This window comes from Alexandromys fortis, unplaced genomic scaffold (assembly GCF_014885135.2).
Source record: "Alexandromys fortis isolate MF-2015 unplaced genomic scaffold, M_Fortis_MF-2015_v1.1 scaffold_230, whole genome shotgun sequence".
Classification (NCBI taxonomy): domain Eukaryota; kingdom Metazoa; phylum Chordata; class Mammalia; order Rodentia; family Cricetidae; genus Alexandromys; species Alexandromys fortis.
Window position 1 is genome coordinate 1,800,197 of NW_026068206.1, and position 19,813 is coordinate 1,820,009.

General features: G+C 32.1%; 1 protein-coding gene across 4 annotated transcripts in view; it reads right to left on the reverse strand.

Moving 5' to 3' along the window:
- Nucleotides 1-406: 406 nt before the first annotated feature.
- Znf711 (zinc finger protein 711) overlaps nt 407-19,813 on the reverse strand; it is a 29,362-nt gene continuing 9,955 nt past the window's right edge. For 2 of the 4 annotated variants that reach the window (XM_050130216.1, XM_050130215.1), the window contains 7 exons: nt 17,318-17,863; nt 10,037-10,192; nt 9,264-9,401; nt 6,798-6,932; nt 5,362-5,406; nt 3,742-3,885; nt 407-3,072 (listed from right to left, as the gene is read on the reverse strand). In XM_050130216.1, the coding sequence (XP_049986173.1) occupies nt 1,895-3,072; nt 3,742-3,885; nt 5,362-5,406; nt 6,798-6,932; nt 9,264-9,401; nt 10,037-10,192; nt 17,318-17,863 (2,342 nt within the window). In that variant the 3' untranslated portion in view covers nt 407-1,894. The remainder of the gene's footprint in view (nt 3,073-3,741; nt 3,886-5,361; nt 5,407-6,797; nt 6,933-9,263; nt 9,402-10,036; nt 10,193-17,317; nt 17,864-19,813) is intronic. The other 2 variants (XM_050130217.1, XM_050130218.1) reach the window with 2 other exon arrangements.

Below are 19,813 nucleotides of genomic sequence, written 5' to 3' on the forward strand. Positions count from 1 at the left end.
ACAGGTAAACTTGCTAGAAATATAAAACTGCAGTCACTACAATTGAATTTGAATGTGCATGTCAATAAGATCCCTACGTGAACGTGTGAATTACTGGATTTGTGGGTACTGGTCTAATACATGAAGTTAACAGAGTTCTCCTACTGCTGATGGGCTTTAAATCACTCAGTTGGCAGAATTTTAACTTATAGCGATATATATGTATATTAGCAACATGAATTCTGTTAAATATTAACTACTGGAGAATAGCATATTAGTGTATGCTTATTTAAAGAAACATTTCCTAAATGATTAAATCAATGATTTGTCTTCTGAATGTATATTGGGAAAGTTTAAGCGAGAAGTCTTTAATAAAGAAATGCCATTATAACACAACTTTAAATAAACTTAGAAAACTTTGAAGTGCAATAAATGCTTTTTATTGTATGCTCATTTCAATGAGTAACATTTAGAAATAATAAGTCCACGTAACAGTAACAATCTTATTTTACAGCGTGTACATCATTTACAGCCACATAACACACAAGTTTAGTAGATTTTCCAAATTTAGTTTTCTGAAGTTAAGAAAGATAAAAAATTTGTTTTCAAGTAACTGATTCTTATCTGGTGCAAAAGAGAAAGATGAATATTACTTAAAACACAAAGCCACAATATAGCATGAAGAAAAATTACATTTTAGTTATGCTGAACAGTTGAATATAAACTAAATTAAGCCAACTAAAACTTAAAAGTACACATCATATGCATTACATTTATGAACAGGATTTTCATTAAAATTCCCTACACCAGCTTTTAATATTAAGTGCCATTTTGATTTGCAGCATGCTAACACAAAGCGTTGTTAAAGGGATGCAATATTTTAAATTTATACACTGTAAACTGAATATCCACCTCCAAACTCTATTGGCAGCATATTGTTCTGTTAAATACTGCATAAATACCGCCTCATTGAAAATTTATATTAAGAATATGGTATATAGATTGTAAAAACCAAACTTTTCAATAATGGCATAAAATTGCACCTTTAAACATTAAAGCAAGTAAGACTTAAACAGTCATACTTACTAAAACTGTCCTAAAAATTCTAAATATTTAAGAAAACTGTTCTCTCAATTAATATTTAGATTATAAGAAACATAGTGCTGACTTTGTAACATAGTTGTATCCACTTTAGAAAGCCACATTTGACTCAAATACACCTTTATCATATATGCCATACTGAATCTACTTGAACACTAAAACTGGAACTTTATTTCTTATATTTCACTTCAGATTTCAGCACAGAATACTATGTCTTAAACATCCTATCCTGTGATAAAATATTGGCAACTCTGAAGTTCTCTTTTTTTACTAGCACTGAATTAATATAACTTGTTTTCTCAGTGAGATTCTTTGTAATGAATACACAAAACATTTGCCATTTCTGGAATCCAATGTCCAGGTACAATATAAAAGGTTCAATGACTACGTGACTGATGGATGACTGCATTTTCTTTGCCCACCCCATTTCTAAAATTGCATAAAAGTGAGGCTGCTTGCTACAGCAAAGCATTTCTAAATCGATTATGTATTCTTCTTTCAAAAACACTTATCTCTAGTGTGACCAATCAAATAAGGTGTCTTAACTTTTCCCCTCTGTAGTTTAGTTATGCATATATAATACTGTTAATACAGAGTTAAGTTTCTCTGCAACCATCCTATGGTGCGTCTTAAATTCATTAAGTAATTTTCAAAGGGCTATGAGATCCCCCTTCTAATCCAAATATTTTAAGATCTTTAATACAAAGAATGTAAAGGTAGGACTTAATATCAAGCTTTGAAACCAGATAAAACAGTGAGATTCTCCTCCCAAATAGCATCTTATTTTGTAAATAACTTCCTTATATTGATCTTACTATATAAGAGTCTCCTTGTGATGCCTCATTATATGCTGGTTTTTTTCTGATGGCCTTCGGAATCCCTTCTTGCAGAATTCACACCTGTGTGGATAGTCTTTTGTATGTATGGAAATCACATGCCGTTTAAAGCCAGATGCATCTGTGGTGCTGTATTCACAATATTCACATTGGTAAATCTTCCTTCCAGTATGCGTCTTCATGTGCTTTTTGAGCTCATTCTGTTGTCTGAACCCTCTCTTGCACCGTTTACACTTCAATGACTGATCTTTAGTATGAACTGATAGGATATGACCACTAAGAATAAATGGATCTGATGTTTTAAAGTCACAGTGCCTACACTGATGAATCTTTCTACCCTTATGAATATCACTATGTTTTTTAAGCTCTGAAGGACGATGAAAACCTTTATCACAGACTTCACATTTGTGAGGGAAGTCCTTGGTATGGACAGATATGATGTGCCGCTTAAGGTCACTAGAGTTGGTGCTCTTGTGATCACAATGAGGACATTGGTGTGTTTTATGTCCTTGAAACAAATCCAGATGGCGTTGAAGCTCTCTTTCATCACCAAATGCCTGAGGACAATGCTCGCATTTATACGGCAAGTTGTTACCATGCTTAGACTTAATGTGAGTTTTCAGATTTGATTGATCTGCACACCTGAAGACACAATACTGACACTGATATGGCTTCTCACCGGTATGGGTTCTCATATGTTTCTTGAGTTCAGAAGGATGACGAAAACCCTTTCCACACTCAACACAAACATGAGGGAAATTCTTACTGTGAACAGCCAGCAAATGTCTGTTTAACAGTCCTTGTTCGGCAGTTTCATAGTCACAGTACTTGCACTTGTGCATCTTCGGCTCCTTGTCTCTTAAGATGAGTTTATTTGAACTCAGTGGACTAGCTTCTCTGTATCTTCGAGTGTATTCTGTAAATTCATGGGTTTTGTCAACTTTGTTTATGAGCTTATGGCTTTCTAAGTGGTTATGGAAACTAACTTTCTTGTTAGTTGTAAAGTCACAATCTGTACACTGATATTTCTTTCTCATCAAATGATCAGGATGATTCTTCATGTGTCTTTTTAAGAATCCCCTGGATTTAAACTTTTTTGTGCAAATATGGCAAGGGTATACTGTCAAGGGCTGTCCATCAGGGCCTATTATAACAGCTGGATAGAAAAAAAAAAGGAAATTGTGACATTTGATCACACTGCTTTAAAATAATTTACAAAACAGCTCCTGAAACTAGCTAAAATTCACTATGTGAAAATACTAAGTTGAATAAAAGCCTTATAAGATAAAAATGCATTTTATAAAATTTTTGTAGTAACATTGCTTACTGAGTAATGAGTACTGAGTAATAGACTACAAATCTATGGCATGAGATATAAAAATAGGAATAAACCACCTTTATAATTAAAGCATATGAAATTTGCCTTTAGATATCTTTTAAATAGGAGCAAATAAGCATTTTTAGAGCACCAATCATATACTGCTAAATGTAGTATCAGAGCTGGAGAAATAGCCTAGCTGTTGAGAGCACTTGCTGCTCTTGCAGAGGATCTTAGCTTAGTTCTCAGCACTCATGTCAGGTAGCTCACAACTACATGTAACTGCAGTTCCAAGGGATACAACACTGTCTTCTGCCCTCCATAAACACCTGCACACATGTGGTGCAAACACACACACTAAATTAAAATAAATCTTAATATATGTAGTTATCTATAAAATATACAGGGCTATGTGAGGCATAACTTGCCAACATTGATTTACCTCCTTGTATTACATAAAATTGTACATCTCAAATTGCTATATTCATAAAACAGATATTTTTTTACCTGTTTGCCATTGCCTTGTTTCTCCCCTTCTCCTCTTCTTGATTTTTTGTTTAAGTACTTTATTTGTGTTAATGCTGTCACAAATTTGAAGGTACTGTGCTGCTGTAGTGTTTCTGGTTTCTAACGCTGAGTCAAAAGTGTTTCCTGAGAACAAAAATGTAAACTGTTCAATTGCATATATTTATAGTTTTAGGGCTTTGTTAGGTAAATTACTTGATGTGACATGGTACTAAGTTATGATATAAAATCCAAAAAGTATACACATGTTCTCATTCTTCTAAGTTTAATTCATATCCTCTTTTGTAAATGCAAGCACATTGAGTAAGACAGCACACAAATTTAAGTTATTTCAACATGACCACCCTCTTAAGGAATAAACTGGTAAGATTAATATAACATACAAAATTATGACATCAGATTAATTTCTTATGAATAGAACCTGACAATATTAAAGGGATTCAGAAAAGAACATATATAACTAAGTGAACCAATATAGTCATTGTAGTTATATGTAAAATAGATGCTAGGTGTAAGTTTTATGGTGTGAAAATTATTATTTAGACTGACTTCAGGAATTAAAATAGACTTAGCAGGTAATTTTCTGCAATTTAATTATGATTAATGCATACAAAATTGTGACAGTTTGAATGAGCATCGTCCCCATAGGCACATATGTTTGAGTATTTGGTTCCCAGTTAGTGGAACAGTTTGGGAAGGACTGGGAGCTATGGACTTATTGGAGACAGTGTTCCCTTGTAGGAGAAGGTGAGGTGGACTTTGAGGTTTCAAAACCCTACCCTAAGCACAGTATCTCTTTCTGCTGGCCTGCCTACCTATTGAACAGGATGTAAGTTCTCATCCCCAAGCCTGCCTGCCTGCCTGTTTGCCTACTGACATGCTTCCTGACATGGTGATAATAATGGGCTGAATCACTGAAACTGTAAGCAAGACACCAATTAAACGCTTTCTTTAATAAAAGCTGCCTTGGTAACAGCTCTTAACAGCAATATAATAATAACAAAGAAATACACTAAAATTTTAAATCACAAAACTGTCAGACTAGCATATATGCTGATATATATGTCTTCTGTTGATTTCTATTAAACCTATATTAAAATTTAGAGTCAAATACTGCCCATGGGAAAAATTATATACTTTGTCATTAGAAAAAGTCTCCCTAAGATAAAGAAACTGATCCATCATGGAATAACACTAAATACAGTGTATTAAATTAGGTATGAATTTATGATATATTCATATTAGATGTTTTCCATAGAAAGTAAGAAGGCAGTCTCACTCTAATGTTGACAAATGGTTGATATGAGCAATTGTTCTTTTATTCTTCAAGTAATTTGTGTAGTTTTTCTAAAGGGACATTTTACAACCTATGTGGTAAACTGTCTAATTCTTGTATCATCAGGGAAATCTAAAATGGATTTCATTCATAACTTAATACACACTGTATTTATGTATGTTGGTTGTTAAAGAGGCAAACCCCTATATAATTTCAATAATAGAAGTCCAACAAATATGACTACTGACATAAGCTATTTTTTTACTTATCAAGTAGTATATAAAACAAAACATTTAATTTTTATCTCTTTTATAATGCTGTCTCACCTGTTGCTTGACAATCTTCATACCTTCTGGAAACTCTTCTTTCATCTATAAAAAGGGACTAATTATAAACTAATATACTGCCTACAGAAATTATTACCAGATCACATTTTAACCTATAAAATTTTACCTTTGCTCAAATTTCTCAATGAAATACACTTGTTATTGAAAATTTACGTAAGTTAGATAATATTCTCCACTCTGAAAATAAAGACTACTGTCTGCTTCATTAGAATTGATAATATCTTGAACAGTTTTTCATTTTAAGTGAAAACTGAGTAGCTATTTCTGCAGAGTGCACTTAGCAATGAAGATATTCAATACATGAAACAATGAAATGAATGAAACTTGGAAAAAAACAACTTTGGATAAATTAATGCATTGTACATCAGAAGCTTTTAATGTATACATTATAAAAATGAGACTAACAAAGGACGAAATGGGCTAAGAAAAAACTTGATAAATGAACATATATTCTAGAGAATTTGCTTTTTTCAGAACCTCAGTTTTATTGTTTGTGTATCAACAAATGAAATGCATTTTTGTAAAAGGGGAAGGATTAATTTTAAAATAGTACTCCTATTTTATAAAAATATTTTATGGTGCTCACTTATACAGGTAGGATTTAGAAGAGATCCTAACAAAAATGCAGTAAACAAGGTTTAATAGTGATAGAAAAATCATGTAAAATAACTGGAGATGAATCAGTTCACAGCAGAATATTTCATTCTATTCGTAATGACTGTTTTTTCTCTTTAAGAGACAAGCCACAACTGTTTTTTCTCTTTAAGAGACAAGCCACAACTGTTTTTTCTCTTTAAGAGACAAGCCACGNAAAAAAAAAAAAAAAAAAGAGAGAGAGAGAGAGAGAGACAAGCCACGCTCACTCCCCCATCTCCTGAGACAGGCTGATTTTCAGCTTCCAGCCTGAGCTCTCTCTCTTTTTTGTCTTCCTCTCGGAAAGGCAGCTTCCATCTCTCCCTTCTCTCCTCCCTTCTTTCCCCTCCTCTCCCCTCCCCTCCCCTCCCCTTCCCTTCTCTCTCTCTCCCTTCCTCCTTCCCTCCCTCCCTCTGTACTCTTCTCCCCTTCTCCCCTCCCTTCCATAACCTACTTAATAAATATCCAACCTCACTCTGCATAGAAAGCCTATCTGTCTGTCTCTCTCTGCCACTGCATGGTTCCATGCCCAGGACCAGTCACCTTCAGAGACTTGTGGCATGGTCTCTTGTGCAGTCTCTGCCTAGGACTGGCTGCTCTCTGCCCACTGCCTGCAGCCACAAGGCCTACTGCCTGCTGCTGCCGGGGATCCTGCAGCATTTTTAATAATCCATTTCACTATTAGCCAGTACATAGTGGCATTATAGCACAGAATATTAAATTGCTCAAAGGCGTGGTAAATACATACTTTATGTACTTAGGTAAAAATACTAGTATCCTACCATATGATGCAGGATAGACAACAGGGAAACCTGCATTATTAACATCAGTGTTCTCAAGCTGAATCTCAAGGACTGTTTCTTCCTCTTCCCCTATAGTGATTTCCATGTATGGTTCATTTGATATTTCAGCATAACCTAAATTTTAGAAATAATTGCTTGTTTACAATCTCAAGAATTTAATAACTGGGCAAAAATATTTTCAAACAAGTTTAAAAAGTTTTCAAAATTTCACGTTAATTTTAAAATGTATAAATTTAAATTTAGTTTATATTAGATATTTCTGATAGCTAATGCTTCTAGAAGACAATTGTTTACCAAAAGTAGTATCTTTATGTATTAGAAACAAGTTCTATGAAAATGGCTTCTTTATTTTTCATTCTGAGACAAGGTATTGCTTTGCAGCCAAAAGCTGGTCTAAAACTTGCAGTCCTACTGCTTCAGCCTTCTGTGTCCTGGGATTACAGCCATGAACCATCATGCCTGGCTCTGAAAATGACTTTTATACTTACAAAACATGTGTGCTTGAACAGGGTATTACAATCCATAAGACACTGGAAATTTATAATCGGGGAGTTATTCTATCAATCTTCCTGAGAGCTTTTTGGAATTCAGAAAACATTTTCTATGAAAATATTGCTACAGAGTAATTTATGCTTTCCTGCACTATTTTGAAAGAACCATATGTATAATGAAAAATAATCAATATACTAGTCACTGAGTAAACTTTTAAAAATAATTAAAATTATATATTATATATGCATATATAAATATAAATATGAAATGCTGTTGCTCAAGAATTAGTAGACCCTCTCTTCAAGAAGCATGAAATTTAAGTACACTACTGACAGAAAAATAAGACATTTAAAAATATTATTATTGGAGTTAAAAAATTTAAACCTAGAGAGAAAATTTACATGCCTTCTGTGAAAATTGATCTCTATTTAATGTCATAAATGCATCACTGAATTCAATATATGCTTTCCTTATGATAAAAAATTTGAATCTTCGATTTCCTCTAGAGGAAATGTGTAAACACAGTAGACTGAAAGGTATCCTCCAGTTTCTCCTCTTTAATAACCACAAAATACTGGTCTAAGTTTTCCAAATTCCTAGGGAATTCTGGCATTAGCTAAACCTATGCCTCAGTTTTTCATCTCCTACCATGCCTCTTACTTAATCAGTGAGTAAAAAAATAATATGATTTAGAGATGAAACAAAGGTTATTTCAATAAACGTTTTTGTTCCCTATTCAAATACTCTCCACCAAGTATTCTGGTATTTTCAGCTGTGAAAGGGAGGTAGAATACAGCCCTCTATGGTTGATAAAGAAAGACTTTAGTAGTAGTTATTAGAGTGTGGCATAAGTAGAACATAAACTATCATGGTCTGTCTGTGAAAAGGGGGCTCTTGCCCTTCTATGATAAAACAAAATAGTGTTTGTCAGCATGGCAACAAGACAAATGTAGCCTTAGCAAAAAACTGCGTAATGACATAAAGACAATGGAGAATAAATTACCTTCATGAAAAATGAACATAAAGAGTGAAACATGACAAAAGAAAGCAAATCTGAATAAGATTTTTACCCTGTGGTCCTCAGTTCTCACTCCCAAGAAACCCTAATAACAATTATTCATGAACAGCATAACAAATTGAGATCCTGGCAGAATAACTTATATAATTATTTACCCACGTAACTTATCAATGATAGGATATGAACCAGTTAGCCCTTCCACTGTTAAATTCACATAGGCCAAAAGTGCTTACTGCCATGTGGAGGAAACACTGGAAGTAAAGTTAGACAAGAATTCAAATTTTAGTACTATAAAGGTCTTGGGCAACTTATTTTCTCTGAGCCTTTATTGTCTTATAAAATAAAAATATTTTCCACCTCAGAGTTGAATTATTAAAGATAAATGAAACTAAACAGCTCTAAAGATGGTTATTTTCTTAAATTTATATGTGTATTACAATGTGAACTTATGTGCACTACATGTTTGCATGTACCCATGTAAGCCAGAAGAGGCTGTTGGATCCCCTGGAACTAGAGTTATAGGTGGTTATAATTTGCTAGACATAGGAACTGAAACTGAACCTGGGTCTTTTGCAAGAGCAGTAAGTGCTTTTAACTACTGAGCCACCTCTCTAGCCCCAATTAAACAGATGTAATTATGTAAACAAAATGTATAGTATATGATTCAATTTCTATATATTTGTAAACTTCATTACATCAAAAACGATAAAGTCTTCATCTCTTTGTAACATATTATTTGAAATGTAAAATTCATGTATCCCTCTCTGAGTAATACATTGGTGTAGGAATGCCTAAAAGAACACTTTTAAAAAATATTTGCAAGAAATTCCTTATTTTCTAAACTTTGTTTTTATTTAGTAATCTACTTTTGTTATCAATGCTTTAAAGTTTTATCACTGCTTCTTATAAGTCACTGCAGTGCCATTTTATCTTACTGATATCATCTTCTTCTTGGGAAGAATCTTTGACTGCCATGTAAACCATTTTCTCTCGCTGCATTCGGCTCTGGTCAAGCACTCCAGCTACAGAATGTCCACTGGTATATTCACTCTCTGTGACAATTTCTGTCCCACCTTAAAAATTAAAACACATGCAAACTATAAATATATCATTAAATAAATCCATGAATTAATGAAGAGGATATAGAGAACATACAAAAATTCTAACAAACTTCAAAGTAAATGAAAATATTCATGTAAATTATACTTTGAAAACTTATCCCTCGTTTCAGGTGTTAACATTTATGTCATACTTACATGCCAAGCACTATAAAAATTATATATTTTATATATATAAATATATATATATACCACTTTTTTTCTCATAAAAACTCTATTAGGTAGTCACAATCATTATGGCCATCATAAGAAACAAGGCAGAGATCATAAATTCATTGAAGGTTTCTCAGTTAAGTGCTAAAAATAGTTTTAAAAACCAAAATACCCGCCTCTGTTATCAATGCTCTTTAACACTCATTATAACCCTTATTCTAATTCCAATTATTTTCATTTGTTTTACAATTTTATGCCATAATAGTTTCATATCAGAATCGTCCTCACTCCACTTTATATGTAGATATTCATACACAGTTTTAGAAATACATTAAGAAGCCTATAAACATTTTTGTCTTTGAGAACTTTAGAATTATCCCCATGAAAGGTAAGAATTCTAATGTCTCTTATATCATGGAATTAAAAGAGTTCTGTACCTATTTCAACATCATCTTCAGCCTCTGCTTTAAATATATACACTTTTATCACTTCTGAACCAAATCCATCTTCTTTAACATCTTCTTGTGAGCCATCACTACTGATTTTTAATGGTGTGTTCCCCATATGTTCTAACTTCTCTCCCACATCATCCACTGCAAAATATAAAGGAAACTATTTCAGTAAAAAATTACACCTTACATTTAATTAGTGGTAAGCATAATGGCAAAATTAAAATGTTTTAACCACCTACCCACTATAGTCCCTTAGTAAACTATTATGAAGTCACTAAAAATGCTGTTTCATGAAAACAATACTCAAGATCAGAATTACTTAATTTTTTTTTAAATTACATCATATTACCCAAACCAGTCTCTGTATAAGACATATTAAAATTTAAAAAAGCAAACATGTATTTAGGTAGGCCAGACTTCTTGAATAGGACTTATGATTTTGGCAGTTTACGAATATCTATACACTGCAGTTCACATATAGTGCACCTGTGATATTAATGTTATCCTTAAAACTATAGAGAATAGAATTTTAACATAAATAAGTGGTGACTTCAAAAACTGTGCCTTTGCCTTTTCATATATAATTCATTTATATTCACTGAAGCATTGAGCTTTAGATGAGAAAAGAGGGGTATCATCTACTTAGGTATTCATTTTACATGTAATTATGAAATAAAGCATAGACTGTATTTTATGTAAAATCCTATCACTAAAATCTGTAACAGAAAAAAGATGAGTTATAAATTTACATAAACAAATCCTAAATTAAAAAGCAGTTCTTTCTAAAAACAATTAATTTATAAAATCTATTATTTTAAAAGATGAAATAAAACATACCCAAATGATTTTAGTAAAAAGAACTTTTCATTACTCATCATGAAATATTACCTAAGAGCTCAAATTTCTGTTGACGCATTTGAAACGAATTTCAAAACACAAATTTTGTGTATGTGTAAACATATGCTTTCTTTTAAAATCAGAAACACAGATAATACCTAACTGCATGGTACTTTTCCTCATAAAAAATCTGATGCTTCAGAGCACATGAATAAAAGTCATATATTAAGGTAAAGCAATCATATTTGGGACTATTACTAAAGATTTTCAATATGCATAAATTTTATTCTGTTCTACAGTTTCTGAGGACACAACATATCACTATGAAATATATATTCTATTAACGATCTTATAACAACCATAAGTCATATTCAAGCAATATATTCTCTATAAGTATGTCCCTACCATTTTACTTCCAATACTGTTCCTATAAAAACTAAAGCATAATAGAAACCAAAATTGTGCCATTACATATTTCAGAATACCATATATGAAACATAAAAGACTGAAGCCCTAGTATTTATCTAATATCTAACAATTTTAAAACTATGAAAAATAGAATAAAATGCATTAAAGAGCTATAATCTTGGTACTTCTTAAAAATTGAAGCAGATCTAAATGAGCCAAAAATCTACATTTTCCCTAGTTCAGTTTTAAGTTTGGTATGTCATCAAAAATGCTGTTTTGTCCATATGAAATGGAAAACAATGAAAGCACTTCACAAATTATTATAACACTGAAAAGTTATTTTATCTTTTTGTTTAAATATAAATGATTCCATTCCACTTAAAAGTTTAAATATACTATTGCCAATAAAAGCTAGCACTCAGATGACACAAGAATGATTTAAATATTTCTATGCCACTAAAGCTCCTAATCACATTACTGTATTTTTAGCAATTCTGGGGTGAAAATTTCATAAATTAAGATGAAGATATACATATATATATTGCTTAAAATTTTTTCTTACTAATAACAAATAAAATGATGAGATCATAAAAATATTTTTTAAAAAGTTAATTTTTAAGAAACAAGCACTTGCTCATTCATAATTTGAAAGCAGGATTCATAGAACACATTTTTATAGAGCCAAAATACAAATTTGGGAGGTTGGAATATTTGAAAATTGATAAAATAATAAAATACACTCATTTATAAATATGTCATTATTACACATAAATTAAGTGACCATATTTCCTTCTAGAACACAGTAATTTAAAATAATTGAAATAAAAGATTTTTGTAATGAAATATTTTTGGCTAGTTCTAAACCATATATCTTAATTTTACCTGTAAATATTGAAATTATAGTTGATATTCCTAATCACTTTTTCTGTTGGTGTTCTTTCTGATTTTACTTCTACTTAAGAAAGAAGCTTCATACTTTTAATATTTAATGTACCCATTGTTTTCTGATTAGATTAAGCATTTCAGAATGAACAATTTTGAAATGTATAAAGCAACTGAATTTGTTCTGTATTTTTTAACTCATAAATGATAGTTATTTTTAAAGCTGGTGTGAACTTTGAAGAGTTTAGCTATCAGCTTTACCAATATTTATTCTATATTCTTAGCTACAGAAAATACAACATTAACAAAGTTTTACTAGGAAACAAAATGACTTAAGAAATAAATTTTTTCATATTTTTCTTACTAATTAATTTTAGGACATAGAGCTGCTGGCCTGCAGCTTGCAAGCTTCCTGCCTTGGCTCTCCAGTACTGAAATTATAGGAATGGATCACTACTTGCCTTTAAGTGGCCGTTCTTAATATAGGTAAAAATTAAATACTTAAAAGATTCAAGCTTAATTTTTTTTTTGTTTATTTTAAGGCATACACCACACTCTAGTTTCCGGACTCACCTTCTAGGTGAGCTATATAACACATCCACAGAATTCCATTAGCATTAAAGACAAGAACATAAGTAAGGTACATTGTTTGCCAGCACTAAAAAGGTTGGAAGTATTCAATATTCTTTTGTAGATCACTGGCACAATCTGATTAAAATTCAATTTTATTGCAATATACAGTGTAATACTCATTCTAAAAAATGGATTAAAATATAATTACATCATTTCCCTCATCTCCCATGCCCACCTCACTAATCCCCAAATTGATGGCCTTCTTTTTAAAGCCACAAAGGCTTTTGAGTTTGCCACTGTTGTAGTACATCAAAAAATAATGGTGTGGCTATTATATATACAATATACTAATATTATATATATGTATTATATATATACTATTATATATTAATATATAATATACTAATATAACATTGTGATTAAACAATGAGCAAAGGCTCTCTTTTATAATGTAGAAAAAAAGGAAAAGAAAGAAATCACATTTAAATTTCAATAGTATGCCATGCTCAAGTATATATCCAAAAGAAATGAAAGCATTTACCCCAACAAAACTTGTACACATTTTTCCTATCATCCTTATTCATAATAGTTAAAAAGTAGAAACCACGAGAGTGTCCATCAATGATGGATGGGTAAGCAAAATTAGTATATATCTATAACAAAATATCACTTGCTAATAAAAAATGAATGTCATAATGGTAAATGCTATCATATTGATGACCTTTGAGAAACACTAAGACAGAAAGGAAAGGTCACATATTACACAATTCCATTCATAACAAATATGTAAATAAAATAAGCAAAATTTATGAACCAAATTTACTGCCTCCTGGAAGTAAATAGAGTGGGGAGTACCTTTAAGAGCTTATGAGGTTTAATTTTGGTATAATTAAAACTTTTAAAATTGATTGACATGATGGTGATTCTACTGTTAATATATGAACAAAAATTAATTTAAATATTATCTGAATTTTGTACTATAAATTATATCTTGCTAATCTAGTTATATTTTTAATGTTGAAAAGCTGTAAACATTTTTCTTCTACTCTTAAAATTGGTGATGTTTAAATGCATTTTCCTACATAAATTCAATTTCATACATAAAAAGTGTTAGTTACACTACAATGGGTCATTTATAAAGGAGATTCTTCATTCTAGTGAAGCTTTTCACAAAGGAAATAATCACCCATACATTTCTTAAATATATTAGAGTTTTTAAAAAGAGTTCACGTGGAACATTAGACCAACATAGTTACTGTATATTAATTTCAAAGTTACTTAGCACGAGTGGGCAATGTTATTCATCTGGTAGGATAAAGAACTTGTGAGGTTTGTTTTGAACATGGATAAATTCAGATGCACCTCAAAATGACAGAAAAAAAATTCTCTAACTCTAAAGTCCTGCTGCTTGATAAGATTTCCTTATAGGAATATTTAGGGAAGATAGAGTCTGTTTGAAGTCTTCAACTGCAGCCCTTAACTATTTTGGAAAGTCTATATTTGGGGGCAAAAAAGTAAAGGACCTCTTAATTTAAAATGGAGCTTTTAAAGGCAATTTGTGCTATAATTCTTGACTGAATAGCCACCAGACATCAAAAGGTAATTAAGATAAAAAGATGAAGAGAATAAAAATAAAATTTTAAGAGTAAACAGTTCAAATATGAATATAACTACTAAAAATAGTAAAAAAAAATAGTGGGAACGTTCTGAGTAGTCAGTCACAGCTTACAAAAATATTTTCTATGGCTTGTCTGTAAAAATTTTAATGAAAAAATTCTAAATTAGACTTGGCAAAACATGCCTAGAGTCCCTGCACTTGGAAGAATGGGTAGGAAAATTAGAGTTCATAGATAATATAAGAAAGTATTTGATTTTGTATATATATATATATAGTATTATTTTATTAGCATATACTACTTGTACAAAGATCTATTTCGTTATGCCATTTCCATATATGTATATAATGTACCTTGATCATATTTACACCCTCTATCACTTTGTTATCTTTCCTGCTCTCTTCTCACTTTTCCCTTCTGGTTCCAGATCCCTAATACTTTATTTTCATTTCCTCTAGCCCACTCACCCCTGTAGATTCCATATAGGAGAAAAAAAAAACCTCACACAATGCTTGGCTTTGTGAGATTGGATTATTCACTGTACGTGATTAAGTTCTAAAGGAAGTTTTAAAACTGTTTCTGCTTTTCTCTCACAAATAATTAAGAAGTAACCCATCTCTAGCTTAAGGTCACTCTAAAACTAAATCACTGTTGGTTCAATAACATGCTAATAATAGAATCTTCTCTTTAATTTTCTGTTAAATTCTATCAGCCTAAAAGGGAAGAAATCTCTTCATTTGTCATTATGGGATTCCTGGGTATGCAAATAAATGAATTTCTGATTCTTGTACAATCTCTTGCGCTTTTTCCTTAAGTTTGTTTGTCTTGTTCAACTCTGATGTGTTAGTTTTTGTTTTATCTTATATTTTATTATTTAAAATAAAAAGATAAATTTTCTAACTTAAATCATCTAAAAAATTAATGACTCTTTCTGACGATCCTCCTGTCTCTCTACATCCTGATTACAGGCACACACCATGGTACCAAACTTAGAATTGTCTTTTTCTTAAAAAAAATTTACAAACAAATAATAATGTGTAGCCCAGGCTGGCCTTAAACTTGTGATGCTCTTGACTTCACCTCATTTAGCAAATCCTACCAGCATGGACCACCAAAACGCCCTCTGATTATGGTCAACAGTTGTGTGGCTTTGGCAGTTTGGGGGGCCCCTGGTAATGAGACCAGCAGTTATCCCTAGTGCATGAACTGGTTTTTTGGAGCCTGTTCCCTATGGAGGAATACCTTCCTCAGCCTAGATACAGGGGGAGGGGCTCGGTCCTGCCTAAACTTGATATGCCAGACTTTGTTGTTGACTCCCTATGGGAGACATTGCCCTATATAAGGAGTGGATGGGGGGGGGTAGAAGAGGAGCAGGTGGAGGGGAGAGAGGAGGTACTGTGGTTGGTATGTAAAATGAAAAAACTAACCTTAAATAAAAGAAGCAAAAACAAATATTAAGTTATGATTACCTATAAAAACATGATGTCTAAACTTTCTAGCACTTTCATACTAGTTTAATTTAATGGATAACTTTTGAATGTATATTGCAGTTATTTTAATATAGAGACACTAATACATTTTGCTATAACATCTTATCTGATAGTCATAGCTTTTAGTGTCAAGTTAGTAGGTAATATGGGGCTGTCCCAGAAAGACACATACATGTAAGAATAGGTAATAACATTCCCCAAATCTTTTAGTAGTGAACCTAATTCTCTTAAAATGTAAATATTCACTGGCAAATTATTTCCAGGCTGGACATAATGGCACATCTGTACAATCCTAGTGGTCCAGACATAGAAACGAGTTCATAGGACCAGAAGTTCAAGGTTAGTCTTGGGTACCTAACAACTTTGAGGCCAGCTTGCACTATATAAGACTCTGTCTCAAAAAACAAGGGCTTGCAAAAGAAAGGTTAACATAATAGACTTTATAATTATGTTTAAAATTTAAATAAATCTAGTTTGTGGTTTTAGTTTTAAAATCACTATCATATTTATAACACAGAATCATTGTATGAACACACAGGCACACATAAACAGACTTTCTGCATAGTGATTCCCTTCCCTGTGTTTCATTTTTATTTTTAAAAGGAAAAACTACGTCTGAAAAAATTAAAAGCCTTTATCTACTTTTTGCTATTTGAAGCATGATCCTTTCAAAATTTATAAAGAATATACCCACTCTTTTTACACAGGCCTGTGTGCATGCATGTGCATTCATGTGTGTGTGCTGGGGATTGAACATAGGAGTTTTTGCATTCAAGGCAAATATGCGATCATTTTATAAACACCATCAAAAACATATCATGGGATATATATGATGGTTGGTCTCGCAAATCTGTCACCCAAAGTGAAAATAAAATAGTTCTATCTTCGTTCAGACAGAGTGCTATAAGTAGTCTGAAACTAATGCATTAGTTTTCCATAGACCACATATGAATACATATAATCATTCAATCAAAATAAAACATAATCTAGAAAGAATGGCAGGACACAAAGTTTATGTTTTGATTGAAAAATTTATAAATTCACATAACCTATCTAAACATATTATGCTTCTGTTCTTAAGTAAAAGTTTATTAACAATGCCAGCACGCTGTTTTTAAGAAGCAGTAATAACATAATTTACTGCTCATTTTGAAATATATATATATTTATCATTGAAATTTCATATCAACTAATATTTCTATCAAGCCTTGTAAATACATATTTCTATTCTAAGACATAATTGGCCTTTTCATTTTACTTTGGCTTGCAATTTCAGAGTATATTAAAAATGTATGTAAGCTCAAAAGGCACATCTTTGAAAGTTCAACACCACAGCTTTGAAATTATTTTCAAAAAAAGATTCCTTCTATTGCTTTTATGAAATATATCCTTTGTCCCAGAATACCTTTATAAATTATAGAAATTAATCTCCAAAGTAATTGACTTTATGTTTCACTTACACGATATCATTAAGTAGTCTTCAGAAGTGCTCTTGACATCATCATCGTCATCATCATCTTCAGTTTTTATTGTAACAGTAGAACCAGGAACACCGCCAGCTGCTTGAATCACAGTTTCTGTATCTGAATTAGTTACAAGAACTTCTTCTGATACCATTGTGGGAGAGTCAACACCTGAAACACAATCTTGAACCACATGTTCCAAATGTCCATCTGGACCAGTAACAAGATCAGCTACAAAAACCTGCTCTGGTACCCTAACGGTTTCTGTAATTAGTTCAGAAGTCAAGATATGATCTCCATCATCTTCTTCTAAATCTTCTTCAATGGCAACATCAGCTTCAAGTACAGCTTCAGGAACAATCACACCTTCTGTTACTACATCAGTCTCTGTAATAATATCAGGCCCATGGACAACTTCGGCTGCAAGGCCATGATCAAGAGTTATCCCATCATCTGTGACAACATCAGAAACTAATACAGCTTCAGGAACTGAAACAACAATATGGTCTCCATCGATATGTGCAGTACCAGCCATTCCAGCCACTACAATACAAACAATTATTCAAAAAAGGGTAAAGTTATTTTATTAATAAAATATTATATTCAATAAATATCTACTTCTATAAAATAGTTTAAGTATGTACTAGATATCTGGAGGACTATAATATATATATATATAAAACTTAAAAAGCATTGTTGATAATTTAACTGTAATAAAAAAAATCACTAATTAGGAATTGGGTTAGAGATCAGTGTAAATAAACCAAAAAAAATGTAAGTTCTTAAAAGTAATTTATTGTCATTTAAAAGCAAAAAAGCCATAATAAGATATCACCACACTGCAATTAAAATAACTAAAATAAAAAACACAGCTGCTGAAGATAGAGAAAAATGTATCTTTTATATATTTGGGTGAATGTAAAATATTAAGTCATTCAGCGAAAAACAGTTTGGCAGTTTCTGACAAAACTAAACATTCATTTTCTAAACAAAGCAACAATTGCACTCTAGGAACTTTCTCCACAGAAAATGTAAAACATGTTTACACAGAAACTATACTTAAATGTTCAAAACAGTTCATAGTGGCTTTATTCATAATAGTAAAAAATAAACACTTCCCAAATATCAGTCCATCAGCAGATAAATGTTTAGCTAAATCAACGCTGGCACATCCTTATCACAGAGTAACATTCAGTCATAAAGAGGAATAAGGGTACTGATAGAACCAACAACCAGAATAAATCTACGGAAATTTATCTTGACATGGATCTACTACACAAAATGAAGAAAATAAATGACAGATGTGGGTCCATCCTTAAGCAATTCACTTCAAAGGCTAAGAGAAAATGAAAGAGGTGGTGGGAGAGTTAAAGATGTATGTAAGACCTAAAGATAAGGTGAAGAGTTAAAAATGGCATTCCCTAGACTACTGTAATCCTTACTCACATAACTGTAGTTACTTGCACTTACCCCCACAAGACAAGTCCTATCAACAATCAGTCAAAGAATGCAAAAGAACTCACAGGGATCAATCCTTTACTTGTGAACTGCTAGATATATTGGAGAAAGGGAATTCACTGTCTTTACTTGTATAACCTCTGCTGAGTCCACCAGGTTCCAAAGAATAGCTCTACACCCCAATGCACAATGGCCCAGAATAATCTATGTGGGTCACAGAGTGAAAGAGAGAGATGGACATTAAAAAAAAAATTGCTGGGGAGAAGAGTGAACAGAGCTGGTACAAGGTAGGAGGAGGCAAGTGTAGTCAGAATGCTAGGGATACATATGTGAAATTGTAAAAAAGTACAAATAAAAAATTTAAAATCCACAAGCCAATGTATGTCCAAATGATAGAAAAAGAACAAGGTATATGGTTTTAAATAACAAAAATTACCTAAAACTTTAATTTTCTGGGTTTGATATTGTACTATTGTTAAATAGGATACCAACATTGAGGAAAATGAATAAAAAGTATATAAGACCTTAACTATACTATTTTTTTCCTACTTTCAATGACTATATATTTGTGAAAAATGAAAGCAAAATGAGAAAAACAAAAGAGATACTGTTATAAGTTAATATAACATCATATCACAAAACATATAGCCATAAAATTCCCAAGAAATTCTTTTTTTAATTTATTTATTTCTTTATTAATTAATTAAAGATTTCTGTCTCTGCTCCACCACCGCCTCCTCTTTCCCTCCCCCTCCCCCAACCAAGTCCCCCTCCCTCGTCAGCCCAAAGAGCAATCAGGGTTCCCTGCCCTGTGGGAAGTCCAAGGACCACCCACCTCCATTCAGGTCTAGTAAGGTGGGCATCCAAACTGCCTAGGCTCCCATAAAACCAATAGGTGCAGTAGGATCAAAAACCCATTGCCATTGTTCTTGGGGTCTCAGTAGTCCTCATTGTCCGCTATGTTCAGCGAGACCGGTTTAACTTAAAGAAATTGCCATATCCAAAACTTTAGAATCTTTTAATACCTGATTTTAG